The sequence below is a fragment of the Taeniopygia guttata genome, chromosome 3, assembly GCF_048771995.1.
Source record: "Taeniopygia guttata chromosome 3, bTaeGut7.mat, whole genome shotgun sequence".
NCBI lineage: Eukaryota > Metazoa > Chordata > Aves > Passeriformes > Estrildidae > Taeniopygia > Taeniopygia guttata.
In genome coordinates, this window is record NC_133027.1 from 96325521 (window position 1) to 96342998 (window position 17478).

The 17478-nt window shown below is 48.7% G+C and overlaps 1 protein-coding gene across 3 annotated transcripts in view; it reads left to right on the plus strand.

Moving 5' to 3' along the window:
- Window positions 1-17478, plus strand: part of PPP2R5D (protein phosphatase 2 regulatory subunit B'delta) — a 27886-nt gene continuing 10408 nt past the window's right edge. The window contains exons 1-11 of one of the 3 annotated variants that reach the window (XM_030268900.4): window positions 1-156; window positions 933-1046; window positions 7789-8011; window positions 9078-9277; window positions 9667-9777; window positions 11126-11218; window positions 11679-11809; window positions 11921-11980; window positions 12646-12754; window positions 13635-13688; window positions 16382-16552. In XM_030268900.4, coding sequence (XP_030124760.2) covers window positions 130-156; window positions 933-1046; window positions 7789-8011; window positions 9078-9277; window positions 9667-9777; window positions 11126-11218; window positions 11679-11809; window positions 11921-11980; window positions 12646-12754; window positions 13635-13688; window positions 16382-16552 — 1293 coding nt within the window. In that variant the 5' untranslated portion in view covers window positions 1-129. The other 2 variants (XM_004175110.6, XM_030268901.4) reach the window with 2 other exon arrangements.

The window sequence follows — 17478 nt, forward strand, 5'->3', positions numbered from 1 at the left end:
CGGCGGCGGAGGCTGTTGCTAGGCAGGCCGGCGCGCCTGGCCCAATGGGAGCGGGGCGCTGCGGCCGGGCCCGGGCGCAGGCGGCGGCGGCGGCGGCGGGCGCGGAGCGGTTGGGGGCCGGCGCTCACCATGCCCTACAAGCTGAAGAAGGAGAAGGTGCGGCCCTGGGGGCGGCGGCGGCGCCGGGGGAGCTCCGGCGCGCGGCGCGGCGGCCGACGGCTCGCTCCCGCCGCCCCTCCCCGGCGCGGCCTTCCCTCGGCTCGGCCCTCGGGCGGGGGCGCGCACGGGGCTGTGGCCGGCAGGGGGCGGGGGCGCGGGCGCGCTCCCGCGGCGGGCGGGTCGGGTGGCGCAGGAGGGTGGCGGGGGCGCGCGCGGGCCCGGGGAGGCGGGCGGGCGCGAGGGGCGGCCGGCGGTGCCTCGGTGCGAGCCCGGCCCGGCCCGCCCTGCCCTGCGCTCCGCCGGCCGCGGGGATGCTCCCGGTGGGGGAGGTACGGCCGCACCCGCCTCCTGGCCCCGCTGCTCCCTCCGCCGCCGGGGTGAGGGCCCGGATCCGCCTCTGCCGCCGCCCAGGGCGGCCGGACCGGGGCCGTGGGTCCCCTGGCACCGCGTATCTCCGATAAGGCCGCGCCCAGGGGAAAGAAGGGCTGGGTGGGCACTGGGCCCTGTCACCCGCAGGTGACCCGGCGGGGTCAGCTTGCGGTGACCGGGACGGGAGATGCCAGCATCGCTCCTGGGCTCGGGAGCTTGGCCTCGCCCTGGGCGTCAGCGGGAGCCGCTGAGGATGCCTTTTCCGGGGAGAAAGGGCTGGGAGTGGATGTCTGGAGCAGGGCGTGCTGCAGGAGTGGTCTGTGGCAGCACACATCTCTCTGCTGAGAGATGCTAAAATTCGGAACAAGGTGAAGTTTTCTCTGAATGTGTTCTCATCCTTTCAGGAGTCTCCAAAGTCTACCAAAAGCACCACAAAGCCTGGTGGCAGCAGCAGCAGCAGCAGCAGCAGCAGCAGCAGCAGTAGCGGGAAGGATGGTGGGGCAGAGAATTCAGAAGAGGTAAGGCTTTCACCTTGGGTACAGCAGTGTGCATGTGCAAACTCATCTTTGGGGAGGAATTAAATCTTTCATTTTAGCTGTTTCAAGCTGTTCCACCAGATAACACATGTCACCAGGATCTTAAGAAGTCAGAGCAGAAAATTGGCCCAAAGGGGACAATGACTATGGATGAGACCAGTTGAGTCTCACCCTGCAGACCTGCAAAAAGACATTTGGCACAAAGCGGAGGGTGAGTGGTGCTCACAGAGGTGGGCAGGGCATGGCGAAGTTGGCTGTGGAAAGGAACATGCCATGATTATCAAGAAGGTGGAAGCCTGACAGATGGGAGCAGCTTCTGTGCTCTTGTCAGAGCAAAGTGCAATCAACTCTGTTGTCACTTTGTGTCAGAGTGGGAGAGTAGTGAGAAGCAATAGGAAAAGATCTCTTCTTCTGAGGCATTTTCTGGAGGAATGAGATTAGGAAGTAATGGATAGGAACACTTGAAAGAATAAACTGCTAGAGATTCAATGTCTCTCCTTTGGTATAACAGCCTTGTGGCTGAATGCAGCATTCCTCACAAGAAGGCATAGTCTGTATGCCCAGATGTGCAGTCTCACTCTCATTTTGGATGTTGCCAGGGTAGATACATTAGAATGGCCTTAGCAGAATATGACAGTATGATAAGCTGTCCTTAGAATTAGTGCAAATTTGTGTTCAGTGGAACTTTTCTCATAGTCCTGAGTTTGTCTGTCATTCAGGCAGTGGTTGTGGAATTTGAGAATTTGTCTCAGAAGAATGTTATACACGTCTGAGGAAGCATGCATGTACGTGTGGTTTATTTATTTTAAAGCTGCAATTTGGCAAACAAGCTGTGCCACTTCTACATCTGTAGAAGCTTGTGTGCTCTAGTCTTGTCTGGAACACATTGCACTTGTAATTTGGAGGGTTGGGCATGGGAGAGATGTAGGGCTAATCAGGACTAGGAAGAAATGTGTAGTACAGTGGTGTGGTTGTAGTCGATGTCACTTTAGAGTCTTCTCCAAAGCATTGATCTGCATTGCAGAGCCTCAGAAAATAAACCTACTTCAAGCCACTCAGTTTTGTGCTCATGCCTAACCTGCCATGTGGCCAGCAAGGAATCAGAGTCTTACTTTGTGTGCCTTGGAGCAGGGAGCAGTTTTGTAGATGCTCCATCCTGGCCTTTGCTTCTATCCATTTTGTTCTGTGTATACAGCTGAAAATAGCTTGGTGGGTGAGCTGTCTGCAGACTCCAAGGAAGTGAGAGAGCTCCTGCATTGGCATTATGGGGTCAGACTTACCTTTTATTTATGTGGAACTCTTTGCTGAGTTCACAGCTCTGGAAAGGTGTAGGAAAGTCTGGGTCTTGCAATGGATAGCCAGCTAAGCAGGTCACTCTGATGTGCCCGTCCAAATCAGCCGTGGGCTGTGGCACTGCTCTCCTGGTTACAAGTGGTGCAGTAAGAAGGAAAGAATGTCACAGGTGACAAGCTTACTTTTGTGACCTGAAATGGCATGTAATATTTACCTGGGTGCAGGAAAAACTTAGAAGTGATGTGTCTAAAATTCCCTCCCTCAAAACATACCCAGCCACTTCCTCATACTCCAGACAAAATCCATCCCTCCTTTTAGATGGAAAGCTGTGTTTCCTTTGATCATAGGAACAGAGAGCAGGGCAGAAAGGAGACACCTCTGCAGTGTGTACTGCCACAGTCTCTTCTCCTTTCTCTGTTGAGTCTGCAGTGAAGTTTGTTCCCTCTTAGTGCTTTCCTATCTCTGGAGTGCTCTGCTGCAGAATGGAAGAGAGCTCTTTGCTTGATAAGAAGAAATGTATACCAGTTTGAATGCGATTTTCTTGCTCTTCAGGAAACACAAAAAGGTATTTTGACTTTCACAATGTGTGAAGAATTAGGTAATATGCGCTGGGAGCAGAACTCCTTTATGTCAGAAGCAAGAGGTGGTTTGACTTGTGAAGCACTGGGAGTGGTGTTGTCTGGTGGGGTTGATGGGCTGAGCCCAACCTGGATACCTCTTCTGTCATTGTGAGAGTTTCATGCCCTGTGAATTCCCTTGTGGAGTTATGGTTGGTTGGTTGCCTGTTCTAGGGTGAAAATTGGGTGCACTAAAGAGATCCTTTTTCTTCATATCTCAGTAGATGCTTAATGGGCTCACAGCAGGAGAGCAGCATGTGGGCAGCTCTCTTCCAGTTTGTGCTTTTCTCTCTCACACCATGCTCCATGGAGCAGGGGGAAGAATCAACTTTAATTTATCCTGGTACCAGAAAGTTGTGATTTGTTTTGCAGGCAGCTTGTCTGGCTGGTGGGATGAGTAAACCTTGTTGCAGAGCAGCTCTGCATTTGGGCAAATGCAGTGGACAAAGAGCTCCTATGGGGATCTCTGTGGAGATTAAGAGGGTAGGAGCCAGTCCAGAACCCCCTAAGCAAAGTGCTTTGTTCTCTGCAGAAAAGGAGCTCATAGTGGAGCTGATCTGGAAGGGCAGATATGTTGAAAAGCAGGCACATCCACAAGGGAAGGAAGGTGTTTGATTCTCTCTTTAAGTACAGGGGTACTGCAGTGCTCTTAGTTTTACTCCAAGATGAGCATCTCTCTGATGTCAATAGCCAGCAGAGCTTGGCCAGCCCCTGGCTTTGGGGTGGGCAGTTTGCTATGGAAGAGACCAGGAGCAGTGGACTAAAACATGAGAGCAGGGAGTGGGAAATGAAAAGTATGTTTAATTCAGTCTCTCTGGAACATAATGAGTATGTGAATGCAGAGAATTTCTGTGTAGCTATTTAAGGACAAAAAATAAATAATGTCAGAGAACAAGGCAGCATTGAATGAGAGGATGAGAAAGAGTTACTTCTCCTGGCCAGAAAGACTGGGAGAGGCAGCTGGGTGGGGAAAAGAGTTAATGACCTGGAAGTGGGAGCAGGCATTAGCAGCAGTAAAGATGGGAGTTGTTCTGCAGCCTCAAGGGCAGCTTGGAGCCTTGCTGATGACATTTGCAGCTCTGGGAGAGGGTGTACCTTTTCAGTGAGCTGCTGTATTTTCATGTTTTGCACATATCTCCATGGGGCTTGTTACTGCAGTACCTGTAGTTCATTATTCAGAGACAGGCATTACAGTGTGTTCGTGTTACTTCTGAGGCAGAGAGCCTCATTTTAATAGGGAAGCTGTGTAACAGCAGACAAAGAGAGCAGGTACTGACTTGAGGGATGGGAAGGGAAAAGTCATCTGAGGAGGAGGAGCTGAGAGCAGATCTGGGCTGGAAGCTTAGCAAGCAGGGGATGCTCAAGGGACCAGTGAGGCAGAAAGGGCTTCCCGAGTGGCGATGCACCCAGCTGCAGTAGGAGTGCCTGCAGAGGTGAGGTCATGCATGGGTAGGGGAGAGCAGGAGGAGCTAGCACAGCTCAGAGTGGCAGGGGAAAGAGGATCTCTGTTCTCTGGGGTGAAGAGGAATGGCACAGAGCAAGCTCAGGGCCTGGGGCTCATTGGCTTGCGCGGGCAAGTTCCTAACTAGGAGGAGAGGTGGTGGGAACCAGTGGGGAGGAAGTGCTCTGGAGGCAGGGAGCCTTTGTGCAGGAGTTCTAATTCATTTTCATTTAGGGGTGTGACGCTGTTGAGGCAGGACGGTATGAAAGGACTCCACTTCAGAAGGCTTGAGAGTAGAACTCTGATTTATTTCGAATACATCGCTCATTTTATAGAGAGTATTGTCCAGCCCTATTCTGTTGATCCTAAAGTAAAACCATCTCACACCATTGGTGTGCAGCGAATGATGCGCAGTGGCAGAACTTATCTATAAACAATGTGAACAACACGAGAGATAAAGAATTTACATTCTTTCTCAACTGTTTCCCAGGCTTCTGCCTGGTTAGAAACCTTTGTTTTCTCTCTGACTGAACTGAGGATATCTACAGGGGTGGCCTGTCCTGTTGGCACAAAGAGCTGCTCCACTGCAGTGGGGAAAGTGGGGCCACCCCACTGTGCTTGGTCCAAACACCTTTGTGCTATTTTCTGGTCACTTTAGCGAGAGCCATGTAACAGCCACAGCAAACAGTGTCCCCCAAGCTGTTGGCTTTGTCATGGTGTGTGAGCCTTGCTGTTATGAGGGGGCTGAACCTGTTCAGATAGAGAGATGCCTGCAGCCACGGAGCAGTTGGCTGGTGTTGGTGTCAGGGAAAGAGTCTGTACGTGAAGAGAAAAGCTTTCAGGTTCAGTAGTCTGCTGTGCTTTCAGGGATGGAAACTTCGGAGAAGAAGGTGTTAGGAAACTTAAAATAAGCCTCTACTGATTCATGTGGCCAAGGTAGGAGGTGTTGAAGGCAGCGGGACAGCAGGCCTGCCACAGGAAGCACCTCCTGAAAGCAGGGATTCAACTTGATCCCAGAAAGTGCCTGTACAAGCAGCCCATCATAAACCCTCGGAACACCGCAGCATATATCTGACCTCTCCAACCATCAGGTTTTCTCTAGCAATCAAAAGTGGGACTTTGGCATGTGCACAACCATTTCTTAAATAGCTGGCAGCTAAACCTGAAACTATCTTTTGTCTCTATGCAAGATGTTGAAGACTGGACTGTTGAAGACTGGTGGACTTTTCCAGCCCCCTGGTGCAGCCTGTTCACATGCAGTAAACACACCATGCTCTGAACATTTGCCTGTGCTGTTTTTGGGTGGGGGAGGAGTACACAGGCATATCCTATCAGCTAGGAGAGCTCATGTGTCCTGCTTCCTTCAGTGTTACCTGGGAGGCCACCAGTGCATCTTCTGCTTCTCTCTCCTCCATCTTTACTCTGTGGTGGCTCAGCATTCAGATTTTTCCATTCTTCCCCATGGAAGGAGAGTGATGCAGAGTTGAGGATTCCCAAAGGCATCTGGACAATATTTTGAGTGGCTCACACTGCCCTGATATCTAAGTATTCAGGGTGAGGAACTAACTTTTCAGTCTTGGAGATTGTTCAGCAAGGCTTTGTCCTGGCTTAACTGAGCAGAGGCGACTCTTTAAGACAAGTTGCCTGCAGTTTGTAGTCTGGGCCTGCTTTGTTTGTCAGACACTGCTTCTTTTATCACAAGCTCATCTGGCTCCCTCCTCTCATCATGGGACAAAAGCTGCTCCATGAAGGGAATCAAAACAAATGTAAACTGTAGAGAGTTCAAATCTTGTTATCTTCCCCCCACCTTGGCTTGTAGCTGAGCTTGAAACAGAATCACTCAAGATTTCCTTCTAACAGAGCCAGACCAGAACCAAAGTTTTTCTGATTTCTCATTCAAAGTAATGGCTTGGCAAAAAAAATTGATGTTGTGTGTTGGGCCCTGTTGTCCACGGGGAGTCTTTACACTTGCTCTACATATCCCGATCTGTACAGCAGCATCTCCTTGTAGACAGCTTTCCCTGTTCCTACTTTGCTGCCTTCCCACATGCTGCAGGTGCAGTAACTCTTGCTTTTGCACTGCGGTGGTATGCTGCACCTCTTTGGAAACCAGTTCAGGGAAAGGAAGGACTGTGCAGAGTAGCTGCAGCTCAGCCAGGAAGAGATTGGCCATGTGGAGGATGGAGAGCTGAGCTCCTGCACTCCTTTAAAACACTGCTGGTCGCTGTTCTGGTGACCAGCACTGTGCTCTATGTGACAGCTGAGAATTATGGGGAAAGAAGGAGGTGATGTCCAAGAATTTCACTCCCCTCTGCTCCCCATCCATTGTGCTATTCTTGCTGTATCCTAAACAGATTTATCCTACAGTTCCTTGGCTTCATGTACCAGCAGGAAGGAGGTGGCTCATACAGCACAGCCAGGGTAAGCTGGGTGCTGGTTCCAGCTAATCTCTCTGCTTCCTGGCAGGATGTTGCCCTCTTATGTCTGAGTTTTCCATTAAAGGGTCATTTATTGAGTCATTATGGTCCAAGTGGGACTTGAACCAGGTGAGATTCAGCAGGTCAGAAGAGAGCTGAGCTGAGCAAACACTGGCTTGAGTTTCTGGTCACATGCTAAACATGAGAAAGTGCTTCTGTTAGTGCAGTTTAACAAGAGTGCAGTGGGAGAGGAGAAAGCAGGCAAAGAGTTTGTGTGGCTAAAAGGAATGATGTGGGAAAAGCCCATCTACAGAAGTCCAGACAGCAGTGAGGCAGAGATGGGAGAGGGCAGCCAGGATAGGCTGGTAGAGTCCACAGGCTGGGATCTAAGGTTATGTATGTTTGTATGTATGGTCTATGTGGTTTGTGCTCCTGGACTATGAATGCAGCAATGATTGTAGTGGTCTTCCCTATTGCCTTTCCAAGGCCTTTATGTCTGCTCTGTACTGCATGCTTTGCTTTTTCACAGGTGAGTTCCTGCACAAGGACAAGGAAGCAAATTGCTGGTTTTCTAAGCTTGCTTGTTGTGTGTTGTACAGAGTACTGCAGAGACAGCAGCATGCTGAGATTTCTGTTTGGACCACAGAAAGCTCTTATTTCTGCTTCATGTAATTTGTCCCAAGATGTGACTTTGCTTTCCATATCCATAGCACTGGCTGTGCCAAGAGGCTCTGGTGTCTTTGTGGTGCTTTGCAGACATGAGTAAAATTGATGTTTACTTTGCAGGTATGCTGCAAAGGCAACCAGCAGCTCTAGAGCTGGTGAGATGCACTCAACTGCAAGTGCAACAGTGAAAAACCTGCCTGGTTTCTTCATTCCAAGAAGATGCTGATGGCATCTGCTTATGAGGCTTGTAGGCAAAAGCTTCTGAGTTGTTTTACTCTTTTCTCCTGCAGCAGGCCCAGCAGCCTCAGCAGCAGCCACAGCAACCACAGCAGCAGACACAACAGCAGCCAACGTCAAATAAACGGCCCAGTAACAGTGCTCCCCCCCCAACCCAGCTGAATAAAATCAAGTACTCAGGGGGACCCCAGATTGTGAAGAAGGAGCGCCGGCACAGCTCTTCCCGTTTCAATCTGAGCAAAAACCGGGAACTGCAAAAACTCCCAGCCCTCAAAGGTAAAGAGACCATGGGGTGGAAGTGACCTGCGTGACAAGCTGCAGTTTCTCCAGGCAGAGTGCAGTGATGTAAGGGCTCTTCCCAAAGCAGCCCTTCCAGTGTCCAGCTAGTTACATGGGCAGTGCAGCAAGGATGGTTCTGGGAAAGGTACTTGGCTTGTTAGCAGGTAGAGAATTGATGGATGGTCTAAAATAATCAGAGTATTCTCAACGTAAACTTCATACTTACCTTCCCAGTTGAGGTATTTAAACCTGCTTTTGTGTACTGAGGATTACCTCAGATTCTTCAGCAGTTTGTGCAGAAAGATGGTAAAGTGCAGAGACCTTGGTGCAGACTGTCTTCGGTTCCTACATCCACCCATTCCTGGGGAAGGACCAGGCTTCCTCTTATTTTTGTTTCCATTGTAAATTATGATAGTGCAATTGAACCTGTCCACATTAGGGCAGCTTGGTATTACCACTTAGTGTACATTAAGTTGCAATTAAACATGAGTATGGACAAGGAGAAAGCATTTTCAGCAGTCATTGAGGCAGAGCCATTGCTTGGTGTTGCTCACAGACACAAACCTTTGGGGAAGGCTGAGGCAGTGTGTAGTTTCCAGTTGTATCAAAAAGAGAATCTGTTAATGTACAGCTCCTGCCATTCTCGCTCCTCTCTTCCACCTCTGGCAGGAGGGCTAGGCTACAGTGTGTGCTGCCCAGCTCCCTTTGTGTCTCTGGGGTACAGGACATGGCTGTTACTGGTCTGTGATGGGAGCTGGTTGAGTTCCTTTTTCAGTGTGCTCTGTACACGGAAGAGATCAATGTTTATCAGGTTAGAAACTGCTACCACGTTTGAAATCCCCACATGGCACAGTTGCTTCAGAGGCCTGGCAGCCTCTCTGTCTTCCTTGCCCCATGTCCATAGCAGGGATAACACTACCTCTCCCTCTTCCCCTCCAACAATTCAAGGGCAATGTGGCAGGGGAGGGGGAAAACACAGGGAGCAAACCACAGTGCTCCCTGGGTAAACCAGGAAGATGATCTGTCTGTCTCCAAGGACAGATGTCCCTGCTTTCTCTGACAGATGCTCCTCCACACGAACGAGAAGAGCTTTTCATCCAGAAGCTGCGGCAGTGCTGCGTTCTTTTTGACTTCATCTCTGACCCCCTCAGTGACCTGAAGTTCAAGGAGGTGAAGCGAGCAGGTCTCAATGAGATGGTGGAATACATCACACACAACCGTGATGTTGTCACCGAGGCCATCTATCCTGAAGCTGTTATCATGGTAGGGCATGGAGCCAGTGTTTGTGTGGCTTGTGTGCCAAAGAAGTAGGGAAATGTGGGAGGAGGAGGGGATGAGGATTTGTCAGAGAGGAGTGTGACCCCAGTCCTACCCAATCCTTATCTACCAACCTGCAGAAAGAGAAGTGTGTGTGGGGGTGGTGGTAGTGACAGTGCCTGCTGTGGGGAGAGGTGGAAGCTCTTGTCTCTGGCACAGACTGCACTTGGGGAGGTCCTGTGCAAACTGTTGCCCTACAGCCTGCCGGAGGGGATCAGCGTGTGGGCACAGCTGTGACAAATCACAGTGTGTTGCACTGCAGTGAAGGATTTGCTGTGTGGAGGATCATCATGAGGTGTCAGAATGTCATTCACACAACTTTTTCACTTGCTCAGTTTTCAGTGAACCTCTTCCGGACACTCCCACCATCGTCCAATCCCACAGGAGCAGAATTTGACCCTGAAGAAGATGAGCCTACATTAGAGGCTGCCTGGCCACACCTTCAGGTGAGGAGAGGTGGGGGATATAGATCTGGTGAATTTATCTCCAGAACGTTGAGAGTCCATATAGATCTGGAGGCTGCCAGCCCTGCCACTGCTGTTTCATCAGCCTGCAAGGGTTGCTGGGGAAAGACCAGGCCTGCCTCCCAGGGGTCAGTGGTGGCTCTTATGTAGTGCAGGAAGCAAGGATGTCCTGGGAACTGGCTGATGCCTGTATGCAACATTCATCTGCAGATGGCTTTAGACAGACTAGGTAAAAAGGGTTAAGAAAGTGACAGTGAGCGTGGTTTAGCAGAGCTCAGCAGTGGAAGTCAGGAGGAAAACTCGAGACACTTGCACAGGGATGTGTTGTCAAGCAGACAAAGGCAGAAGAAGAGGCAGGTACTGCAGAATGAAGCAGAAAATACAGAGGAGAAATAAGGTGTCATTCTGCAGCAGTGGTTAATCACTTCTTACTGCTGCAGTTGACATAGGGATGTGAACATTGACAGAAATAATATGTCTTCAGCACCAGAGTGCTGTGAATGCTAGGCAGCATTTGTTTTTCAGAATTGAGAAACAAATGGATTTGTGGCAACTGAATGCTGAGCTTTTTGGTCAGCACCTCAGTTTTTTCTTTACTGCTGTCCTTGGTAGCTAGGCCCTACCTGTAGATGCATGGTCCTATCATTCCTTCAATTCCAAAGTCAGACCTTTCAAATGCATTGATCTTGTTTGGCCTAGTGGCCCCTCGGAACCACTGGGAGGGATGAGAGTGGGCTCAGTCCTCTCAGAGAACAGAAGGACCAGAAGTTGACGTTTCAACCTTCCTAAAGCAAGCTGCCCTTTGTTTTCCAAGTGGGACACAGCATGCAGCTGTCCTGGCTCAGTGAGACCAAGCCAACCTTGAGTCAGTACCCAGGAGGCAGAGGACAGTGCTTATTTTTCTGGGGTCTGTTTCATTTCTCTGCTCTTCCGTTATTCCTTGCAGTGTCTCAAGGGCATCCAGTGAGTCTAAGCCTTTGCCGTCTCTGGAGATTTCTGATCTCTGTAGGGATATGTGCTGAAGATGGGAGAAGGGTTTCCCAGGTGTAATGTCTTAATCTGAGTAGGTGGATGTTACCTTTGGGAGGACCTGAAGTGATAAGATCTCATGCAGATTTGGGCAGTTATGTGCCACCACAGACCTCTGCACATTAAAGCAAGGGCAGCTGAATTGATCCCACTGGGTAGGGAAACACTGGGTTTTATAGTCCTGTTTGGGCTTCCCAGCCTTTCCCTGTATCATTAAGGAGGAAGAAAACATAAAATCTGAAGTAAACATTGGTGAGAGGACAGGGGGATTTCTAAGTAATTTCTCATTTTCCCCCAACAGCTGGTGTATGAGTTCTTCCTCAGGTTCCTGGAGTCGCCTGACTTTCAACCAAATGTAGCCAAGAAATACATTGACCAGAAGTTTGTGCTATCTGTAAGTAATTGTTGCCCCTGCCAGTGTGCATCACCTTTATGAAGGACATGCAGCAGATTTTGGTGCTTAATGGTGTGACTTTTCTTTATTTGTCCTGAATGAGTAGACAGAATTTTCTGTGCAGGACAAGACTGTGTGCAAGCTGTAGTCACTGGAACTCATAACTCATTGTACAGGTGGAAAGGGGCACAGAGGCCTCGCAGGGGAAATCTGGGGAAGTGCAGCTTTTTAGAATGTGCAGGTCTTCACTGTGCTTCTGAAGGTGAAAAAAATGATGATGGTTCCAGCTTGTGACTAGGAGGTCACATGTTTCAGGGAAATGACCTCTCTGCTCAGGGTGCTGAAGCATCACTCAGCTGAAAGAGCTGTTTTTGGCCTAACAGGAGCAGTGCCTGGTGTTGCTGGTAGCTTTGCCCAGAGAGGCAGTATGCAGGAACTGACTGAATTTCTCTCCCCACAGCTGCTGGATCTCTTTGACAGTGAAGACCCCAGAGAACGAGACTTCCTAAAAACTATTCTGCACAGGATCTATGGGAAGTTCCTGGGTCTGAGAGCATATGTGAGGAGGCAGATCAATAATATATTTTACAGGTGAGGTCTTTGTTAGTACCGTTTAGACTCCCTGTCTTCAGCATTTTTCCTTGCTCTTGCTTATCAAACTGTATCCAGCATTTGGCAATGACTTCTCATCCTTCTCTTTAGGTTCATCTATGAAACAGAACACCACAATGGGATTGCAGAGCTACTGGAGATCCTGGGAAGGTAAGGCCACTTTTGGGGGAACCAGAGGATCCATAGTGAGAGTGGCCTCACAGCCCAATGTGCTGTGTGAAAAGGCAGTGCCTTCTTTCAGCAGTCCTTGCAGGAGGCACGTCTTCCAGGGAATCTGTCTGACAGAGCATAAAGTACTCCCCAGCATGCTGATAAATACAGTGGTAGCCTTCTCCTCCCCAGATCTGTCTCCTGTTCTTATGAGTTTGAGTCCAGTCACACTTGCTATCTTCCCTCAGCAGGCGGTGAAAGAGAAGAGCTCCTCACAGCTCTGAGAAGCCTTAGCAATAGGCAGCCTTCTGACAGGTTTCAGCTTCCCTTTTGTTTGTGGCCCTGTTGTGCTGCCATCCTCTGTTCTGTAAAGCACAAGACTCAAGCACTGAGCTGCTTGAGCTGCCTTCCCCAGAGGTTCTGCCTAAGTGTGTGTGGGCTCAGCCTGGCAGGGGCAGAGCAGAGTCCAAGCTCCATCAGAGGCATTTCCCTATGGTGCCTGCCAAGAACACTTGCTGAGCTCAGTGTGCAGGCTGGGCTGCAGTGACCACACTTTTGGTGGGTGCTTCCTCAAGGGGCTGGTGAGAGCTAGTGTGTCTTGTGAGGTGAGAGATACTATATTTCTGCTGGGTCAAAATTTTAACTAGACTCTTGTTTCTTCTCAGCATAATCAATGGGTTTGCTTTACCTCTGAAGGAAGAGCACAAGATGTTCCTCATCAGAGTCTTGTTACCACTGCACAAAGTGAAGTCTCTCAGTGTGTACCATCCACAGGTGAGAAGTGATTCAACTTCCCAGGGTAGATTTGGATTTGGCAAAAGCTTATAGCTATTAAAAGCTCTATATATTTATATTAGTTTATAAGCTAATTGTTTATAGCGATAAGCTGTATTGTTTATAGCTATCTACCAGGCCACATTGTACAAAGTTCTTGCTGTGAGATATTCTGGGCTCTGCTAGTCCCATACTACAGGAGTTGTTCTATTCTTTTGGTGTCTGGGCCTGTGCCACTGGATGACAGGAGAGTATCCTGACATTTCCCAGTGTCTTAATGCTGTGGCTTGCTTTGTCTTTCTGTGCTGGAAGCTTGTGAAATATTGGGAGCCTGCTGAAACCAGAGAGGTAAATTTCCTGGCTGCAGTCATCAGCTCTGTGCATGTGGTGTATCAGCTATTAGTCACCACTGAGATATGTGGAGAAGTTGGCTTGTTAGTCTGCTAGATTGGTTTAGAGGTTAATTTCTTTCAATTTTGAGTACATAACAGAAGAATAGAGAAGATGAGAGCTTGGGATAGGAAGTGAAAAAATACGGGTACTAAGTAGAGATGTCTGTGCTCTCAGTCCTGTTTCTGCGGGGCAGGGCTTTGTGTCACTCAGGTTTGTTCCTCTCCATTGTGTGCAGCTGTGCTTTCATCTGAATGCATTGGCTGTGGACTGCTCTGGGTGACTGAAGTTTTGTCTTTTAAATTGCACTAATGTCCTGAGCTCAGGCCCTGTGTGCTTGGTCTTAAAGTCTTCACTTGCCATCAGTAAACTGGATTTGTTTAGAGCTGCAATATAATGGGCATGGTGTTACTTCCAGCCTAGGAGGTGATGGCACGTAGTCTTGGGTAACTTGAGGAAGCTCTAATCTTGCCATGTTTCTTTCCTACAGCTGGCATACTGTGTTGTACAGTTCTTGGAGAAAGACAGCAGCTTGACAGAGCCAGTGAGTAATAATCTTGCTTCACTTCTGTGTGACAGTCAAGTCCCAAAAAGCTTCACAGCTTCCTTAGAGCAGCCTTTTTTCACCCTTGCTGTAAAGAGGCTGGGAGTCAGTGGAATTGTTTACTGGGTTTGCCTGGCTCCCTGGCGGTAGAAGGGGCTGTACTGCTCATGTGCAAGCCTTTAGCATTCTCTCCTGAAAGCTTCAGGAAGGGCTGTAATCTTCCTTTATGCTTCAGATCTTGGTGTAGCAGAAGGAGCAGGATACCAAGCTGTTCTTCCAGAGCAGAGCCTCTGGCTAATGAGATATACTGCAGAGACAAAATACATGACCATCTGATGAACCAGGGCTTGTGTGGGCCTGAAATAGTAATAGCTTCTCCAGAGCTGCTGGAGTTGGCTGCAGAATTGTGGGGATGAAGTTAGGAACCTGGGACACAACATCTACTTAGTCATGCCACTGTTCCTTCGTGAAAGTATTCCCTTCCAGCTTTAGCATCAGTTTGCTACTTTGTAGAGGTAAGTCACATTGTAGATAATATTTACCTTCAGGATACATTGCTGGGAAACAGCAGGTTCTAAAACGTGAGCAGTGTAAATGGTGACCTCACATATTCTAGTTACTGGCTGATGAACCTGCAGTGTTAACCAGGCTAAATGCCAGCTTGGCAGAGGGTGCAAGAAGGAGACAAGTGTTTCTCCACCCACTGCAGGCCAGGAAATGTCTTCTACAGAGCTGAGCTTCACAGGCTCAAAACAGCAGATGGGCAGAGAACACACACTTCTGTCACTGTAGCAGGGAGCACCAAAAGTGTGAGTGTTTTAATGAGTAATGCTGGCTGAGGTCGTTCTGTTCTCTGGCTCAAATGTGTGTACTCATGGTGAGCCTGCCTGTGCTGGGTAGAAGCTGGTCAGCTGTTGTCAGCTTTCTGGCTCCATAGCTCTGACACCAGCAGTGCTGAAGCAGACTTCTGGGTCCTCCATTTCCTTTGTTCCCAGAAGCCTGCTCTGAAACAAACCGCATAAAGTAGCTTCCTGATCATGCTGAGTACTTCCTGTGGCTGACATCCAGTCCTACAGCCTCCTGCCAAAGCACCTCAAAGGTTGAGGGAGAAGAGAGAAATAGAAATCTGTCGATATTCCTAGGCTTCACTTTGCAACTTATTCAGACAGTAAAGCGCCATAGCTCATCATGCTTTTTCTGGATAACTGTTTAATTGCCGCTAGATTACAGACCCAGGTCTGGCTTAGTGTTTGTGGAAAGCAGTGGAATGACCCCATTTCACTACCTCCAGTGGATGTTGTGTTGTGTTTCAACCAGACACACCAAGACTATACTGCCACAACTTGAGTTCTGTTGAAGCGCCTTGCTTGGGAAGGTTTTGAATAGACCCCCAAGATGACTGGTATTACTGAAGTCTGGAAGAATTACAGGGCTTGTGCATTAGCAAGAATCTGAATGCACATTGAGATGTTACCAGCAGTGCTGGAAAGAGGCCACATTACTCCATGGCCCAGAAGCTTGCTCAGCAGGGCTTGACATGGTAGCTCTTGCCTCAACAGCAGTCTGAAAGACTGCCAAGTGAGCAAGGCTCAGATGTGCTCAGTAATAGCAAACACAGACTCCACACACCTCACACCACCTTAGTTGTAGGTGAAATGACTTCTGAGTCATTGAAGCTAACTCTTGCCTGGATGGCAGACATGAATAATGACAAACATTGGGGATAATGGACTGCTGGTTTCTCAAGCCTTGAGTTGGCAGAAACATAATGCTCGGATATCTCCAATCCTGTTGTTGCATTGCCCACTATTGTCCCTCTGCTGCTCTGAACTTCCTCTCGAGTGCTGGCTTCAGGATCAAGTAGCTGAAGTACAGAGGTTTGAAAGGGCAGCTCCTATGGCCAGCTGTGTGTGACAGAGTAAGCATCTCTTCTTTCAACAGAGTGTAGGTCTGCAGCATCTTGGATTTTGCCTTTAGATTGTCTAGAAGCAGATGGGTAGGACAGGAAGCAGTATTAAAACTAACTAAATAAAATCTAGTGAGATGTAGCCCTTCCCTATTCCTGTAAGCAATCATTTTACTCAGCTAGAAGTTGCATCTGCATTGTCATATTTAATTATAACCATTAGGTGCAAACTCCATAAACTTGTATGTTACATTCTGGAGTCTGTTTCAACTTTGAGTCTCTACAAAGTCTTGCAAGAATGAGTTCCATAATCCAGTTGCTTTTCTGTGAAGTAGTATTTCCTTTCCTTGTCCCAAACCCATCCATGGCTTTATTTATTTGGTGCTCCCCAGTATTCAAGCTCTGTAGTGTTTTGAATAATGACTCTTCAGACACCTTCTCTATAGCATTTCCAGTTTTATTAGTTGAACTTCTATGGTTACTTTGCACTGTCTGCCAGCTGCTGCCCACTCCAGTTTCACCCTTCTGTGATGGGGGATAAGAAATTATTGTAAGTTGTGTGCTTGTAATAAGAAATCATAGCAGCCTAGGTAGAGCTGCTGCCATGAGTGTAACTTTGCAGGGTTTGGGCTTTTGTCTTCTTTCTTAGCTGGTCACCCACCCTGACTTACTGAGAAAGTCTATTCTGTTACTTCCTCCCCTCTTGCTGTTGTGACCAGACACTTAAAAATTTATTTTGCAGCTGGTGTTGACTTTGAGCCTCTGTCTCTGTACTCTTCCTGCTCAGGTGATTGTCGGCTTGCTGAAGTTCTGGCCAAAAACTCACAGTCCCAAAGAGGTGATGTTTTTAAATGAGCTGGAGGAGATCCTGGACGTGATCGAGCCATCTGAGTTTGTGAAAGTTATGGAGCCCTTGTTCAGGCAGTTGGCCAAATGTGTCTCCAGCCCACACTTCCAGGTAGGTTGCAGCTCAGGGAGGAGATACAGTATTGACTTGTAATCCACTTGGCATGTGAGAGTGACACCACAGTTTTGGGCTTGTATTTGGCATGTGGAGTTGTGACCAGGGTGAGTATTGGGGTGACACATGGTGGGAAGCAGTGAGAATCCTCAGCACAACCACAATGTGAGCTCATCCAAAGAGAAAACAGCATGGATCTGTGGAGCCTCTCCTGCTGCTCTGTGCTGTTCAGCACTGTGTACTGCAGCAGGCTGGGGCTGGAGCACAGGTGATCTGCTACCTCCTGTTCTGGCTAGCAAGGACAGAGGAGATCGATCCAGGGTCACCCTGTTGAAGTGAAACCAAGCACTCTGCAGTATTGGAGAGAGGCCAACCGAAGACACTGTGCTGGGAAAGTCCTTTGTTTTATTCTGGCACAAGTAGTAAAGAGTTGGGTTCAGTGGAGAAGTGCTGGAGTCTGTTTCTTCCTTGTTTGCACTGAAGGGAAACTGGTTGTAGTAGCTGGCTTTTATCATCTCTGTGGATGGTTGTCTTAGGTTTAAAATGTACAGGGTGGTGGGACCTGCTAGTAGCTCCTAACAGGTGTTCTTGGCTCACTGTTTTAGACTGCCATGAAGCATGCCCAGGAAGAAGACAGCTTGCTGGTAAAACACTAGTTGACTAGGTATAGGTGGAGTGTTAAAGAAGAAATGACTCAGCCATTTCCCAGTGAGAGTGACTCTACAGTGAGGCAGGCTGGCTTCAGTTAGTCTTTTGGTATAGAGAGGTACAAAGTAATGTGTTTACAAGCCAAAAATAAGGTCAGTCTAGGTCACACATGTATGTAAAATAATTTTTTTTTTTTGTGAAGGACTAGGGGAGTATGATGGAAAACAGCTGGACATGGATTACTAGTGTGGTGGTGGGAACCAAAGGACTTATGT